This window comes from Arachis ipaensis, chromosome B4, assembly GCF_059453495.1.
Source record: "Arachis ipaensis isolate K30076 ecotype BB chromosome B4, ASM5945349v1, whole genome shotgun sequence".
NCBI classification, from domain to species: domain Eukaryota; kingdom Viridiplantae; phylum Streptophyta; class Magnoliopsida; order Fabales; family Fabaceae; genus Arachis; species Arachis ipaensis.
Window position 1 is genome coordinate 94463848 of NC_142439.1, and position 17993 is coordinate 94481840.

Below are 17993 nucleotides of genomic sequence, written 5' to 3' on the forward strand. Positions count from 1 at the left end.
TAATGCCCTACATACAACTTGCCATGGAAGGGAGTAGGAATGATTGAATGAAGACAGTAGGAAAGCAGATGTTCAGGAGGAACGAAAGCATCTCTATACGCTTATCTGAAATTCTCACCAATGAATTACATAAGTATCTCTATCCTAGTTTTCATTTTAATTATGTTTTTATTATCAATTCACTATAACCATTTGAATCCGCCTGATTGAGATTTACAAGGTAACCATAGCTTGCTTCAGGCCGACAATCTCCGTGGGATCGACCCTTACTCACGTAAGGTTTATTACTTGGACGACCCAGTGCACTTGCTGGTTAGTTGTGCGAAGTTGTGACAAAGTGTGATTCACGTTTGAGAGCACCAAGTCTTTGGAGCCATTGTTGATGATCGCAATTTCGTGCACCAATTTTTTGGCGCCGTTGCCGGGGATCGAACGAACAACAATTTCGCATTTGTTTTTGGCAACAACAGTGCCAAGTTTGGTCCGGCAACAACACTAAGTTTTTGGCGCCGTTGCCGGGGATTGTTCGAGTTTGGACAACTGACGGTTCTTCTTGTTGCTTAGATTAGATAATATTATTTTAATTTTAAGCTTTTTGTTTTTATTATTCTAATTTTCGAAAAAAAATATAAAAATAAAAATAAATATTTTCAAAAATATATTTTTCTTCAGAATTTTTAAGAATGAATTCTAGTGTTTCATGATGATTTGTTGAATCCTGGCTGGCTGTAAGCCATGTCTAATCTTTTTGGATCGGGGTTTCAACTTATCATCACATAAGCTTGTTGATCTTCACCCATTTAGCAGTTACACACATAGTTGTTGTATACATGGGAGGTAGTCAATATCTGCTGAAGCTTGGCTGGCCATTGGCCATGTCTAGTGTTTTGGACCGGAGCTTTCACTGAAAGCTTGGCTGGCTAGTAAGCCATGTCTAATTCCTGGACTGGAGCTTTAGACTAACATTGCAAGATTCCTGGAATTCCTATTAAAAATTTTGAAATCCTTATTTTGCTTTTTCCAATTAATTTTCGAAAAAACCAAAAAATTTAATAAAATCATAAAAACCAAAAAAATTTTTGATGTTTCTTGTTTGAGTCTTGTGTCAAATCACAAGTTTGGTGTCAATTGCATGTTTATCTCTTCCTTGCACTTTCGAAAATTCATGCATTGCATTCTTCATGATCTTCAAGTTGTTCTTGATGAATTTCCTTGTTTGATCTTTGCATTTTCATGTTTTGCATCTTTTCTTGTTTTTCATATGCATTCTTGCATTCATAGTGTCTAAAAATTAAAAATTTCTAAGTTTAGTGTCTTGCATGTTTTTCTTTTCTTAAAAATTTTCAAAAATAAGTCTTAATGTTCATCTTGATCTTCAAAGTGTTCTTGGTGTTCATCTTGACATTCATAGTGTTCTTGCATGCATCATTTGCTTTGATCCGAAATTTTCATACATTGAGTCTTTTTGATGTTTTTCTCTCTCATCATTAAAAATTTAAAAATAAAAAAATATATCTTTCCCTTTTTCACTCATAAATTTTCGAAAATTTGAGTTGACTTTTTCAAAATTTTTTAAAAAAATCTAGTTGTTTCTTATGAGTCAAATCAAATTTTCAATTTAAAAATTCTATCTTTTTCAAATCTTTTTCAAAAATCAAATCTTTTTCATTTTTCTTTCATAATTTTCGAAAATTTCAAATTAATTTTTGAAAATTTCAAATTAATTTTCAAAAATCTTTTTCTTATTTTGTTTCATAATTTCAAAATCTTTATTAAAAATTGTTTGTTACCTGGGGTTCTCGGGTTATCGGGTTGTCGATGGAAGGTGACAAGGAGAGAGAGAGAGAGGTCCCGAGCGAGCGCGGAGCGAATGCTGGTAACGTCGGAGGGCGGACGGAGCGAGGGGTAGCCACTTGCAAGGACACTCCGACGATCAAGTCAGAGTCCGTACTGAGGGTGGCAGGGTTAGGTAAGGATGTGACGTACCTTGGGGGGAGAGCTGTCCTCTCCCCTTATATAGCGTGCTGGGTGGGCCTAATGATGGCCTAGCCCATTGGTGGAGAGTTTGAGCTGTCACTTTTCCACGCGTGCGGGTCGTCCGTACTGGGGGGTCGGTACCTCGGGTGCCGACCCTGGGGGTTCCGACCCGGCTGGTGGCGCGGTTGTGATATGGTTAGACCCCGGGTCGGTTACGGCTAACCGACCCGAAGGGATCCGTTAGGGTTTCTTGGGCCTGGGTGGGGCGGTGCCCCGACCCGGCGGCTTTTTGGGCTGGACTGGCACTCCGTAACAGTGCCCCCAACGCGTCAACCTCGAGGTTTCAGACTCGTGGCTGGGCGCGTTTGTCGTGAGCTCTTTCTTTTTCTCGGCAGTTCGTGGGCGGTGCTTTGTTTTCCTTCACGTTTGGTCGCTTCGATTTCTGTGCCACTTTTTTGGTTTTGGCGCCGAGCATTAAATGTCTATCGCTTCGTTGATTTGAAATTTTGGGTGAAATGACAGATATGCCCTTGCCTTTTGGGTGCTTTTCCTCGGCGGTTACGCTTTCCTCCTTTTATTTTTACTTCGTAACCCCCACTCCTCTCTTTTACTATTCTCGTTCTCTTCTTCGCAAGTTCCTCAACGCTGCTGCCTCTTCTGTTCATACTGTTGTTGTTGCTTGAAGCATCTTGTCCCTTACTTTATTTTGCAATTTCCTGCCTCTTCTGGTAAGCTTTCATGGTTCTTCCCCCATTTCGATTGTTGCTTTATTTCTGGTGCTTTTGCTTTGTTGCATGCTTGGGTCTTTTGCGTTTCTTGTTTGTTTTCTCTTTTTAGAGGGGGTGCCACTGGGTTTTTCCTGGGTTTCGCTTGCATTTCTGGGTTTTTCCTGGGTTTTTGTTTGCATTTCTGGGTTTAGGGGAAGATTCATAGTTTTCTTTTTTGCTTTCTTGTTTTGAGGGTTTCCGACTTCCCGTGTTGACTTTAGTGGTGCCCCCAATGTAGGTATGAACGATCGTCTTGCTTCTTCGAGTCAGGCCCAGCGCCCCTTGGCTGACTTCATCGACCACTATGCTTGGGTTTCTTCTGATGTGAAGGATACCTCTTCCAAGATGACTAGGGAAGGGCTCCAGAAATTACGACAAGTCGGACTCTTGTGTGGGGGGTCTTGAGGAGTTGCTTTACCAGGTCTTTGTCCCCGCTGCTCGGGAGCGCGTCTGCCATAAGAATTTGGCTTCCCCAACGGTTGTTGATTGGCTGTGGGTTTACGAGCCCATGTTCACGACTTTGGGGCTTCGTCTACCTTTTTCCCCTTTTGTCATGGGCTTGCTGAATCGCTGCGATGTTGCGCCGTCGCAACTTCATCCGAACAGCTGGGCCTCCATTCGGTGCTTTGAAATGGTCTGCAAGTTCCTTGAGCTACCGCTCTCAGTAAACGTCTTTCTCTATATCTCTTTCTGCTCACGAACCCTTCTATCCAGGGGAAGGCTAAGAAGGGTTACATGTCTTTTAGGGCCCAACAGGGGCGTAGAATCTTTGGTCTCTTTGAGGACTCTTTTCATGGGTTCAAGTCTACCTTTTTCAAGGTTAGACCGGTAGAAGGGCATCATCCTTTTTGGCTTTCGGCTGAGGGAGCCCGGCTGATCCCGACCTACTGGAGTTTTGGTGCGGGATCCGATTATCTTATAAAGGTGTCTTATGATTGGCTAAATTCGGAGGATCGTAGCATTGCTGACATTCTGTTGGCTATTTTTGGTGATAAGAACCTTAATCCTCGCTTGCTAATGGGGGACCGGGAAGCCGGTCGGTCGTATGTTGGTGGGTTATTTCTTCCTTGCGCTTCCTATGTTTTTCTTTTCTTACTTATTGACGTCTTTCCTTTCTCCTTTGTTCGCAGTTTCTATGGCTGGCGGGAAGAGGACTTTAGCTGATTTGATGAGTCTCATCAAAGGGAACGAAGAGGGCGGGGGCGACTCTCCGTCTCATCCTTCGGCGAGCCAGGGACAAGAGGAGGTCGGGGAGACCGGGGAGACCGGAGGCCAGGTGGGCGGGGCTGGCCCGGCTCATCAGGGGGATGCCGTCCCTCCCGAGCAGGTTGAGGGGGCTGCCGATGTGGGGGTGAAGGTCTTTGAGGAAGATTTTGGTGATGATGAATTGAGACTTGTGGGAAATGTTAAGAAGAGGAAGCGGGACACCGGCAAGGCCCTCTCGGTAATGGAGAAAAACTTCGATGCTGGGGGCTTTATTGAGTCTCAGCTGCTCCCCGGCACCGAGGAGTTTTTTCATGAGGCCAACCTCTCTGGGCAGGCCAGGTGGATTTACCGTAGCCTTCTTCGTGCCGCTGCCATTGCTAAGAAGGTTGAACCCGTCCTAGGTAGCTATCATGCCATGGAGGTGAAGCTTAGAAATCCCCAGAAGGATTTGACGGATTCACGATCTCGGGAGGAGTCTTTGAAGACTAAGTTGGCTGATCGTGAGAAGAAAGCTGAGGAGGATGCTAAGGAGATTAATAGGCTGGTCGATCAGGATATGGCTTTGATGAAGGACCTGAATGCCTCTCGTGGTGAGACTGCGGCCATGAAGAAGAGGGTTGAGGAATTGGAAGAGAAGCTGAAGTTGTCGGAGAGTTCGGCGGAGGCGGCTGCTCAAGAGGTGGCTGCCTTAAAAAAGAGGAACAAAGATCTTGCTAAGGGAGCTCGCGATGCCGTTAAGCTGACTGAGAAAGGGATAAAGTTACAGGTGGTGGTGCTGGCTCCCGACCTTGATCTCTCTCAGATTGGTGCGATGAAGACTGTGGAAGGTGGGAAGATTGTTGACATCCTTTGAATCATTTGGATATAGTCTTGTTTTACTTTGTAATGTTTATCTTTTTAGGCTTGCTGGTGGGCGCCCTTTAGTTGTATTTGAACACTTTTTGTGCTCGTATTTGTTGGATTTTGTTCGGGCCGTCGCGGCCTTTGCTCTTTATTTCGCATGTTCGGGCCGTCGTGGCTTTTTTGCTTTAATCCGTTTATTATCGTATTTACTTTCTTTGAGCCATTTTTTGCTTTTGGTCCCTTATGGTTCCCGGGGTGATCAGTCCCGGGTTACCGTTGGGTCGACCATTTTACGCTGCGCTTTATTTGAGACTTGGGATAGAATGAACTTGCAAAAGATAAGCTTATGATGTTGTTAGACAAAGAAATATATAATGCATAAATAATTTCAAGTAATAGAAGATATTTGTGTAAAGCATAAAAGAGAACGTAAAGGCGAATCATGGGGGCTGGGGTTGTGTTGGTCGCCCCTTCTTACGAGTAGAACCTTCTGAGGTTCGCCATGTTCCATGTCCTCGGTACCTCGTTCCCATTCAGCCTTTCTAGCTTGTAACCTCCTTTGCCGAGGACTTCTTTTACTCTGTAAGGTCCTTCCCAGTTTGCGGCTAGCTTGCCTTCTCCTTGTGTTGGGGGTCCTATGTCGTTCCGCCGTAGGACCAGGTCGCCTTCTCCCAAGTTTCTTTTCAATACTTTGCCATTGTATCTAAGAGCCACTCTCTGTTTGATTGCTGCTTCTGCTAGGTGTGCCATTTGCCTTGTCTCGTCGGCTAGGTCTTTTTCAACTGCCTCGCTCCCCCCTCCGAGGAGCAGCCTCGGACTCGGTTCCCCGATCTCGACTGGGATGACGGCGTCGACCCCGTATGTGAGTCGGAAGGGGGTTTTCCCGGTGGATGACTGGGGGGTGGTCCTGTACGACCATAGCACTGGGGCTAGTTCTTCTGCCCATGAGCCCTTCTTTCCTTCGAGTCGCTTTTTCAGCCCCTTTAGGATAACTTTGTTGGCTGCTTCAACTTGGCCGTTGGTTTGAGGGTGTTCGATTGAGGAGAACTTTTGATTGATCCCTAGTCCTTCCAAGAATCCTTTGAACTTCTTGTCGGCGAATTGGGTCCCATTGTCCGATATGACAGTTTCCGGTATCCCGGACCTTGTGACCACTTGTTTCCACATGAACTTTTGGCAGTTCGCTGCGGATATGTTGGCTAGTGGTTCTGCTTCTACCCACTTGGTGAAATAATCTATGGCCACTATTAAGTACTTCACCTGCCCGGGTCCTGGGGGGAATGGGCCCAGGAGGTCGACTCCCCATTGGGTGAAAGGTCGGGGGGCCAACATTAGGTTGAGTTCCTCGGGAGGTGCTTTGTGGAAGTTGGCATTCTCCTGGCACTTTTTACATTTCTTTGTGAATTCCTAGGCATCTGACATCATTGTGGGCCAATAGTATCCCGCCCTGATGATCTTTCTTGCTAGAGATCTTCCCCTGATATGGTGACCACAACACCCCTCGTGTACCTCTCTCAGGACGTAGTCTGTCTGGTCGGGGCACAGGCACTTTAGTAGTGGTTGGTGGAGCCCTCGCTTGTATAGCTGTCCCTGTATGATCGTGTACTTGGGAGCTTCTCTTTTGATAAATTCTGCCTCTTTTTGGTTGGGAGGTGCTTCTGCATGTTCTAGATATCGGGAGATCGGGTCCATCCATGAGGGGGGGTTTGGTGCTTGGGTCGTGCACATGATGATCGTAGGTTCCGTTGCCAGCCCTTGGATCAAAGATCTGTTCCCCGTGCCGGGTTTGGTGCTTGCGAGCTTGGAAAGGAGGTCGGCTCGGGTGTTCCTTTCTCTGGGAACATGCTGGATTGTGATTTCTTTGAAGCTTTTGCATAGTTCTCTTACTTTTTCCAAGTATTTCTGTAGCAGCGCATCCCTGGCTTGGTAGCTGCCGTTTACTTGGGAAGTGACGACTTGGGAGTCGCTGCTGACTTCCAGCCTTGATGCTCCGACTTCTTTGGCTAGCATCAGTCCTCCTATCAAGGCTTCATACTCGGCTTGGTTGTTGGAGACTGGAAATTCGAACTTGATAGATTGTTCGAAGGCTACGCCAGCCGAGTTTTCGAGGATGATTCTGGCTCCTCTGAACGTTTGATTGGATGCTCCGTCAACATGGAGCTTCCACTGTGTGTTCGGTATGTCGGGTGTTTCCCCTGTGACCTCTACGAGGAAGTCAGCCATGACTTGGGCTTTGATTGCTTGCCTTGATTCATACTGCAAGTCGTATTGGGATAGCTCCACTGCCCATGCCATCATCCTTCCTGCCAGGTCAGGTTTTTGGAGGACTTGTCGGATGGCTTGGTCGGTTCTTAGGATGATTGTGTGCCCTTGGAAATATTGTTTCAGTCTTTTTGATGAAATTAGCAGGGCATAGGCTAGCTTTTCCAGCTTTGTGTACCTTGTCTCTGCCCCTTGAAGAGTTTTGCTGATGAAGTAAACTGGTCGTTGGGTCTTGTCTTCCTCCCTGACTAGCACTGCTGCCATTGCTTGCGTGGTTACGGCCAAGTAGAGGTATAGGGACTCGCCTTCTCCGGGTTTGCTGAGTACAGGGGGTTCTGAGAGTATCCTTTTAAAGTGCTTGAATGGCTCTTCACACTCCTGGGTCCATTCAAAGGTGATTCCTTTCTTCATAAGGTTAAAGAAAGGGATGGCTCTCTCAGCCGATGCTCCGAGGAACCGAGATAGGGCTGTGAGCTTCCCGGTCAGCCGTTGTACATCTTTGATGCACCCAGGGCTCGTCATTTTGAGAACGGCTTCGCACTTGTCCGGGTTGGCTTCTACCCCTCTCTGGGCTATCATGTACCCTAGAAATTTTTCTGCTTCCATGGTGAATGCGCATTTGAGTGGGTTGAGCCGCATTTTGTATCTCCTTAGCGCCTCGAAGACGGCCTAGAGGTCGTCTATTAGTTGGCCCGGTTTTGCCGTTTTTACCAGGATATCATCGACATATACCTCTACCGTCTTGCCGATGAGGTCATGGAAGACTCTGCTCATCAACCTTTGGTAGGTGGCTCCTGCGTTCTTTAATCCGGAGGGCATTACCTTGTAGCAATAGGTGCCTCCTGGGGTTATAAAAGCGGTTTTGTCTTCGTCAGGTTGGTGCATCGGGATTTGGTTGTATTCTGAATAGGCGTCCATGAAGCTGAGGAACCGATATCCCGCTGCCGAGTCTACCAGAGTGTCAATGTTGGGGAGGGGAAAAGAGTCCTTGGGACATGCTTTGTTCAGGTCAGAGTAGTCTACGCACATCCTCCATTTCCCGCTGGCTTTCTTGACTAAGACAACATTGGACAGCCATGTTGATTACTCGAGTTCTTTGATGAATCCTGCTTCTAGCAGCCCTGCTGTCTACTTAGCGACTTCCTCAGCTCTTTCCTGCGACATCTTCCTTCTTCGCTGGGCTACCAGTTTGGCTCCGGGTTTTATGGCTAGCCGGTGAGACATGACTTCGGGGTCCAACCCCGGCATATCTGATGGGGTCCACGCGAAGAGGTTGCTGTTTGCCCTCACGACTTCCATGAGGGGGCCTTTGAGTTCATGGGGTAGATTCCTGTTAATGAAGGTGAATTTCTCTACCAACTTCCCTATCTAAAATTTCTCCATGTCCCCTTCTGGTTCAGGTCTTGGTTTGTCCTCTATTCGGACGTCCAGGTCTGCTAGAAACACGCCAGCTGCTTTTTTGGATTCTTTCCTTAAGGAGAGACTTACGTTGACGCAAGCGACTTCCGTTTCTAGGTCTCCCCTTATGGAACCAACCGTTCCCTTGTCCGTTATGAACTTCATTGTTAGGAACTTGGTGCATATTATAGCTGAGAACTCATTGATGTTTTTCCTCCCTAGGATGATGTTATAGGCAGTGGAGTCTCTAAAGACTACAAAATCTGCCATAACCGATCTCCTGGCGTCGCCAGTTCCTAAGCTGATTGGGAGGGAGATCGTTCCGTTGGGCTTGATAAAATTATCGCCGAGTCCCATGACTCCATGTTGGTAATTTTGGAGGTCAGATTCCTTGAGTCCCATGGCGTCGAACACGTTTCTGAATAGGATATTTGAGTCGGCTCTCGTGTCGACGAGGATGCGCTTGACCAGTCCCGTTCCGATCATTGCTGTGACTACCATGGGGGGGGTTCTCGGGGAGGTCATTGAACCATTTGTCTTCTGGGCCAAATGATATGGTGGGGGGCTTTCTGCTGATGGTGGGGCTCTCTGTTGAGATGGAGAGCACTCGGGAATCCTTTCTTGTTGCCGACTTGGACTTGGGGGGCTATCTCGTCTGACCACGACGTTAACCACAAAAGCTGGGGGGTTGTTGGCGTCCCCGGGAGGTTCTTGTCTTGGCTTGACAGCCCGATTCTGGTCTTCCTCCGAGCGTTCTCTTTCCCGCCTCCTTGGCTCCCTGATGAGCCGGGAGAACTCGTTTAGTTTCCCCTCCCTGATGGCTTATTCCAAGGCATCTTTGAGGTCGAAGCAGTCTTGAGTCTTGTGACCAAACCCTTTGTGGTAATCGCAATAAAGGCTTTTGTTGCCTCCCGTTCTCTCCTTCAGGGTTCTTGGTCTGGATAGGATTCCTTTGTCTGCAATCTGCTGGTAAACCTCTACTATGGGCACCGTAAGTGGCGTGTAGTTCGTGAATCTCCCTACCCGTGGTTGCTTGGGTAGTTTGTTTGGGGTGCCGTCTCTAGGAGCCTCCTTGTACCTTTCAGCCTGGTGCGCATGCCGGGGTGGCGGGTTGGGTGGCTGCCACAACCTGGTTGACCTCTTCGTCATTAATGTACTCTTTGGCTATGCTTTGGATTTCCTGCATGGTCCATACAGGCCTGGTTGTTAAGTGTTTCCTAAAGTCTTCATTCAATAGGCCGTTTATTAGGCATAGGCTAGCAACCGAGTCCGTGAGGCCGTCGATTTCTAGGCACTCGTCGTTAAATCTATCCAGGAACTTCCTGGTCGGCTCCCCGGGTTTCTGGGTGACCCCTAACAGGTTAATCGGGTGCTTTGCCTTCGCTATGCGCGTCGTGAACCGTGCTAGAAACTTCTGGGAGATGTCTGCGAAAGTCATGATGGATCCTTGGGGGAGAGTGTTGAACCACCAGATTGCTGGGCCGGCCAGTGTTACGGGAAACGCCCGGCACCTGACTGCGTCGCCTACTCCTTCCAGATTCATTCTTGCTTCAAAAGCCGTGACATGTTCCTGGGGGTCCTTGGTCCCATCATATCTCATGTCTGTTGGCTTGTCGAAGTTTCTCGGGAGCCGGACCTTGAGGATTGAGGGGTGAAAAGGGGTTGCCCCCATTATGATGGGGTTTTCTTGTCTACGGGTCTCTTCTTTCTGGGACCCCCAACGGCTTTTCGACTTGCTTCGGGTGGGTCTGGAGGTCGCTTGTGTGTGTGTCTCTTCGCGCCTTGTTAGGCTTCTTCCTTGGCTATTGTGTGCATGAGAGGGGGAGTGGGTGCGGGCGTGGGACTGGCTAGCGCTGCCGTGCGAGCGGCCGGCGTTTCCCTGGGATTGGTCCCTTGCCGCCAACTCCCGCTCCAGGTTCTGAACACTGTGTCTGAGCTCCTGCACGATCTTGGCGCTGTCAGCTCCCGTTCCACCGAAAGGACGGCGCCTCTCGGGGGTCTGGGTATACATTTGGTTGGGCTGGACGGACGGCCTCGGGTGCTCAGCATCACGGGCCATCGAGCTCGCTCTGCTCAAACGGGCTCCGCCACCTTCGCGGAGCTCCTCCGAGGTGATGTATCGCTCCATGTCCGCGTCGGGTCCCCACAGACGGCGCCAATGTTCGTTACCTGGGGTTATCGGGTTATCGGGTTGTCGATGGAAGGTGACAAGGAGAGAGAGAGAGAGGTCCCGAGCGAGCGCGGAGCGAATGCTGGTAACGTCGGAGGGCGGACAGAGCGAGGGGGTGGCCACCTGCAAGGACACTCCGATGATCAAGTCAGAGTCCGTACTGAGGGTGGCAGGGTAAGGTAAGGATGTGATGTACCTTGGGGGGAGAGCTGTCCTCTCCCCTTATATAGCGTGCTGGGTGGGCCTAATGATGGCCTAGCCCATTGGTGGAGAGTTTGAGCTGTCACTTTTCCATGCGTGCGGGTCGTCCGTACTGGGGGGTCGGTACCTCGGGTGCCGACCCTGGGGGTTTCGACCCGGCTGGTGGCGCGGTTGTGATATGGTTGGACTCCGGGTCGATTACGGCTAACCGACCTGAAGGGATCCGTTAGGGTTTCTTGGGCCTGGGTGGGGCGGTGCCCCGACCCGGTGGCTTCTTGGGCTGGACCGGCAGTCCGTAACAAAAATTAATGTGATTGATTCAAACATTTTAAAGTTTGTTACTTGCCTATTAAGAATGGTTCAATCTTTAAACTCTAGAATCATATATTTTTAGTTTCTTATTAGTCAAGTAATCAACTTTAATTTTCAAAATCAAATCTTTTTAAATTTCTTTTTCAAATCTTTTTCAAAATAAGTTTCAATCACATCTTTTTCAAAATCAATTTCAAAATCTTTTCTAACTTCTTTTCTAACTTCTTATCTTTTCAATATTTGATTTTCAAATCTTTTTCAAATAACCACTTAACTTTTTGTTTCAATCATATCTTTTTCAAAACTACCTAACTAATTCTCTCTTTCTAATTTTCGAAAATCCCTTCCCTCTTTTTCAAAATTCTTTTTTTTATTAACTAATTATTTTAAATTTTAATTTAATTTAATTTCATTTTTCTTCTTTTTTATTTTCGAATTTTAATTTTAAATTTAAATTAAAAACAAAAATATTTTTCTTTTCTTTTCAAATGATTTTCGAAAATTCTTTTCCCTCATCTCCTTCTAATTATTTATTTATTTACTAACACTCTTCTTCATCTAAGAATTCGAACCCACTCCTCACCCTTGTGTTTGGATTATCATCTTTTCCTTCTTCTATTCTTATCTTCTTCTACTCACGTAAAGGAATCTCTATACTGTGACATAGAGGATTCCATATTTTCTTTTCTGTTTTCTTCTTTTTCATATGAATAGGAACAAGGATAAGAACATTCTTGTTAAAGTTGATCCTGAACCTGAAAGGACTCTGAAGAGGAAACTAAGGGAAGCTAAAGCATAACTCTCTGGAGAAAATCTGACAGAAATTTTCGAAAAAGAAGGAGACATGGCCGAAAATAATAACAATGCAAGGAAGATGCTTGGTGACTTTACTGCATCAAATTCCAATTTACATAGAAGAAGCATCTCAATCGCTGCCATTGGAGCAAACAATTTTGAGCTTAAACCTCAACTAGTTTCTCTGATGCAACAGAACTGCAAGTTTCATGGACTTCCATCTGAAGATCCTTTTCAGTTCTTAACTAAATTCTTGCAGATCTGTGATACTGTTAAGACCAATGGGGTTGATCCCGAGGTCTACAGGCTTATCCTTTTCCCGTTTGCTGTAAGAGACAGAGCTAGAGTATGGTTGGACTCTCAACCTAAAGATAGCCTGAACTCTTGGGATAAGCTGGTCACGGCTTTCTTAGCCAAGTTCTTTACTCCTCAAAAGCTTAGTAAGCTTAGAGTGGATGTTCAAACCTTCAAACAGAAAGAAGGCGAGTCCCTCTATGAAGCTTGGGAGAGATACGAGGAACTGACCAAAAAAGTGTCCTTCTGACATGCTTTCAGAATGGACCATCCTGGATATATTCTATGATGGTCTATCTGAGCTATCAAAAATATCACTGGACCATTCTGCAGGTGGATCTATTCACCTAAAGAAAACGCCTGCAGAAGCTCAAGAAATCATTGACATGGTTGCAAATAACCAGTTCATGTACACTTCTGAAAGAAATCCTGTGAGTAATGGGACGCCTATGAGGAAGGAAGTTCTTGAAATTGATACTCTGAATGCCATATTGGCTCAGAACAAAATATTAACTCAGTAAGTCAATATGATCTCTCAGAGTCTGAATGGATTGAAGGAATCATCCAACAGTACTAAAGAGGCATCTTCTGAAGAAGAAGCTTATGATCCTGAGAACCCTGCAATAACAGAGGTGAATTACATGGGTGAACCCTATGGAAACACCTATAATCCCTCATGGAGAAATCATCCAAATTTCTCATGGAAGGATCAACAAAAGCCCCAACAAGGCTTTAATAATGGTGGAAGAAACAGGTTTAGCAATAGTAAGCCTTTCCCATCATCCACTCAGCAACAGACAGAGAATTCTGAGCAGAACCCATCTAGCTTAGTAAATATAGTCTCTGATCTATCTAAGGCCACTGTGAGTTTCATGAATAAAACAAGGTCCTCCATTAGAAATTTGGAGGCACAAGTGGGCCAGCTGAGTAAAAGAGTCACTGAAACTCCTCCTAGTAATCTCCCAAGCAATACAGAAGAAAATCCCAAGAGAGAGTGCAAGGCCATTGATTTGACCATCATGGCCAAACCTATAAGGGAGGGGGAGAACGTGATTCCTAGTGAGGAAGACCTCCTGGGACGCTCAGTGACCAATAAGGAGTTCCCCTTTGAGGAACCAAAGGAATCTGAGGCTCATCTAGAGACCATAGAGATTCCATTGAACCTCCTTCTGCCCTTCATGAGCTCTGATGAGTATTCTTCTTCTGAAGAGAATAAAGACGTTACTAAAGAGCAAGTTGCTAAGTACCTTGGTGCAATCATGAAGCTGAATGCCAAATTATTTGGTAATGAGCCTTGGGAAGATGAACCTCTCTTGCTCACCAATGAACTGAATGCATTGGATAGGCAGAAATTACCTCAAAAGAAACAGGATCCTGGTAAATTCCTAATTCCTTGTAACATAGGCACCATGACTTTTGAGAAGGCTCTGTGTGACCTAGGGTCAGGAATAAACTTAATGCCACTCTCTTTAATGGAGAAACTTGGGATCCTTGAGGTGCAAGCTGCCAAAATCTCATTAGAGATGGCAGACAACTCAAGAAAACAGGCTTATGGACTAGTAGAGGACATGTTAGTAAAGGTTGAAGGCCTTTACATCCTTGCTGATTTCATAATCCTAGACACTGGGAAGGATGAGGATGAATCCATCATCCTTGGAAGACCCTTCCTAGCCACAGCAAGAGCTGTGATTGATGTGGACAGAGGAGAGTTGGTCCTCCAACTGAATGAGGACAACCTTGTGTTTAAAACTCAAGGATCTCCTTCTGTAACCATGGAGAGGAAGCATGAAAAGCTTCTCTCACTGCAGAGTCAACCAAAGCCCCCACAGTCAAACTCTAAGTTTGGTGTTAGGAGACCACAACCAAACTCTAAGTTTGGTGTTGAACCCCCACATTCAAACTCTAAGTTTGGTGTTGGGAGGTTCCAACCTTGCTCTGATTATCTGTGAGGCTCCATGAGAGCTCACTGTCAAGCTATTGACATTAAAGAAGCGCTTGTTAGGAGGCAACCCAATGTTATTTAATCATATCTATTTTATTTTCTTCTTGTTATTTTGTGTTTTATTAGGTTGATGATCATGTGGAGTCACATAAACTACTGAAAAATCAAAAACAGAATGAAAAATAGCATTAAAAACAGCACACCTTGGAGGAGGAGGATTCTAGCGTTTAAACGCCAGAAACAATCATCTGTCTGGCATTTAACGCCAAAAACAAGCACCAAGCTGGCGTTTAACGCCAGAAGCAAGCATCTACCTGGCGTTAAACGCCAGAAACAAGCTACATTTGGGCGTTTAACGCCAGAAACAAGTAGCAGTCTGGCGTTAAATGCCAGGATTGCACAGCAAGGGCATTTTACACGCCTAATTAGAGCGGGGATGTTATGTCCTTGACCCCACTGGATCTGTGGATCCCACAGGATCCCCACCTACCACACCTCTTCTTCTCTCCTCTTCACACCTTTTCATAACACTCTTCCCCAAAGTAACCTCCACCACACACCTCCATCTCCTTCATTCTCTTCTTCTTTTGCTCGAGGACAAGCAAACCTTCTAAGTTTGGTGTGGTAAAAGCATTGCTTTTTGTTTTTCCATAACCATGTATGACACCTAAGGCCAGAGAAACCTCTGAGTCATGGGAGATGGAGAGATTCATCCCAAAAGCTCATCACTAAGAAAAGGATGGAGCAAACAAGAGAGCCCACTTATGGTCCTCAACTAGAGCATGAGGAAATTCTTCACCATGAAATCCCTGAGATGCCTCAAGGGATGCACTTCCCTCCACAAAACTATTGGGAGCAAATCAACACTTCCCTAAGAGAATTAAGTTCCAACATGGACAACTAAGGGTGGAGCACCAAGAGCACTCCATCCTCCTCCATAAGATTAGAGAAGATCAAAAAGCTATGAGGGAGGAGCAACAAAGGCAAGGAAGAGACATAGAGGAGCTCAAGAGCACCATTGGTTCTTCAAGAAGAGGAAGACGCCATCCTCACTAAGGTGGACTCATTCCTTAATCTCCTTGTCTATTTATTTTACTGTTTTTCGATTTTTGAGCTTTATGTTTTATTTATGTTTGTATCTTCACTATATGATCACTAGTGTCTAAGTGTCTATGCCTTAAAGTTATGAATGTCCTATGAATCCATCACCTCTCTTAAATAAGAAAAATGTTTTAAGTACAAAAGAACAAGAAGTACATGGTTTCGAATTCATCCTTGAAACTAGTTTAATTATTCTGATGTGGTGACAATACTTTTTGTTTTCTGAATGAATGCTTGAACAGTGCATATGTCTTTTGAATTTGTAGTTTATGAATGTTAAATATGTTAGCTCTTGAAGAATAAGGAAAAAAGACAAATGTTATTTGATGATCTGAAAAATCATAAAAATGATTCTTGAAGCAAGAAAAAGTAGTGAATATACAAAAGCTTGCGAAAAAAGAAAAAAAAAAGAAAAGAAAAATGGCAAAAAAAAGAGAAAGAAAAAGAAAAAGCAAGCAGAAAAAGCCAAAAGCTCTTTAAACCAAAAGGTAAGAGAAACAATCCAATAGCCCTTAAAACCAAATGGCAAGAGTAATAAAAAGGATCCAAGGCTTTGAGCATCAGTGGATAGGAGGGCCTAAAGGAATAAAATCCTGGCCTAAGCGGCTAAACCAAGCTGTCCCTAACCATGTGCTTGTGGTGTGAAGGTGTCAAGTGAAAACTTGAGACTGAGCGGTTAAAGTCAAGGTCCAAAGCAAAAGAAGAGTGTGCTTAAGAATCCTGGACACCTCTAATTGGGGACTTTAGCAAAGCTGAGTCACAATCTGAAAAGGTTCACCCAGTTATGTGTCTGTGGCATTTATGTATCCGGTGGTAATACTGGAAAACAAAGTGCTTAGGGCCACGGCCAAGACTCATAAAGTAGCTGTGTTCAAGAATCAACATACTGAACTAGGAGAATCAATAACACTATCTAAATTCTAAGTTCCTATAGATGTCAATCATTCTGAACTTCAATGGATAAAGTGAGATGCCAAAACTATTCAAGAGGCAAAAAGTTACAAGTCCCGCTCATCTGATTGGAGCTAAGTTTCATTGATATTTTAGAATTTATAGTATATTCTCTTCTTTTTATCCTATTTGATTTTCAGTTGCTTGGGGACAAGCAACAATTTAAGTTTGGTGTTGTGATGAGCGGATAATTTATACGCTTTTTGGCATTGTTTTTACATAGTTTTCAGTATGATTTAGTTAGTTTTTAGTATATTTTTATTAGTTTTTAAATAAAAATCATATTTCTGGACTTTACTATGAGTTTGTGTGTTTTTCTATGATTTCAGGTATTTTTTGGCTGAAATTGAGGGACTTGAGCAAAAATCAGATTCAGAGGATGAGGAAGGACTGCAGATGCTGTTGGATTCTGACCTCCCTGCACTCAAAGTGGATTTTCTAGAGCTACAGAACTCCAAATGGTGCGCTCTCAATTGCGTTGGAAAGTAGACATCCAGGGCTTTCCGGCAATATATAATAGTCCATACTTTTCCCGAGTTTAAACGACGCAAACTGGCGTTCAACACCAGTTCCATGTTGCATTCTGGAGTTAAACACCAGAAACAGATTGTAAAGTGGAGTTAAACGCCAGAAACAGGTTACAAACTGGTGTTCAACTCCAAGAGAAGCCTCTACACATGTAAAGCTCAATGCTCAGCCCAAGCACACACCAAGTGGGCCCCAGAAGTGAATTTCTGCATCATTTACTCATTTCTGTAAATCCTAGTAACTAGTTTAGTATAAATAGGACTTTTTTATTGTATTTAGAAGTCTTGGTGACTCCGGTTCCCCTCTGGGGCCGAGACAAATGAACTCCATTATCACTTATGTATTTTCAATGGTAGAGTTTCTACACACCATAGATTAAGGTGTGGAGCTCTGCTGTTCCTCATCAATTAATGCAAAGTACTATTGTTTTTCTATTCAATTCAAGCTTATTCCTATTCTAAGATGTTCATTCGCACCTAAGAACATGATGAATGTGATGATTATGTGACGCTCATCACCATTCTCACCTATGAACGCGTGCCTGACAAATACTTCTGTTCTACGTGCAAACAAGTTAGAATGAATATCTCTTAGATATCTAATACAGAGGACCGAGTCTGAGATATTAAAATCTTCGTGGTATAAGTTAGAACCCATGGACAGCCATTCCTGAGATTCAGAAAGTCTAAACCTTATCTGTGGTATTCCGAGTAGGATCTGGGAAGGGATGGCTATGACGAGCTTCAAACTCACGAGTGCTGGGCGTAGTGACAGACGCAAAAGGATAGTAAATCATATTCCAGTATGATCGAGAACTGACAGATAATTAGCCATGCAGTGACAGCACATTGGACTATTTTCATAGAGAGGATGGGATGTAGCCATTGACAACGGTGATGCCCTACATACAGCTTACGATGGAAGGGAGTAGGAATGATTGGATGATGACAGCAGGAAAGCAGATGTTCAGGAGGAACGAAAGCATCTCTATACACTTATCTGAAATTCTCACCAATGAATTACATAAGTATCTCTATCCTAGTTTACATTTTAATTATGTTTTTATTATCCATTCACCATAACCATTTGAATCCGCCTGACTGAGATTTACAAGGTAACCATAGCTTGCTTCAGGCCGACAATCTCCGTGGGATCGACCCTTACTCACGTAAGGTTTATTACTTGGACGACCCAGTGCACTTGCTGGTTAGTTGTGCGAAGTTGTGATAAAGTGTGATTCACGTTT

At 44.8% G+C, this 17993-nt stretch overlaps 2 protein-coding genes across 2 annotated transcripts; one reads left to right on the plus strand and one right to left on the minus strand.

The window, feature by feature from the left end:
• The first annotated feature begins 1818 nt into the window (after positions 1-1818).
• LOC148568417 (uncharacterized) lies at positions 1819-4803 on the plus strand. The gene is made up of 5 exons (XM_088484692.1): positions 1819-1969; positions 2983-3122; positions 3166-3378; positions 3459-3563; positions 3778-4803. Exons 1-5 carry the CDS (start codon positions 1819-1821, stop codon positions 4801-4803), a joined length of 1635 nt encoding a protein of 544 aa, XP_088340818.1.
• Positions 4804-6200: 1397 nt separating this feature from the next.
• LOC107636620 (uncharacterized) lies at positions 6201-7694 on the minus strand. Its single transcript, XM_016340118.1, has one exon. The coding sequence runs from the start codon at positions 7692-7694 to the stop codon at positions 6201-6203; it is 1494 nt and encodes a 497-aa protein (XP_016195604.1).
• Positions 7695-17993: the final 10299 nt, after the last annotated feature.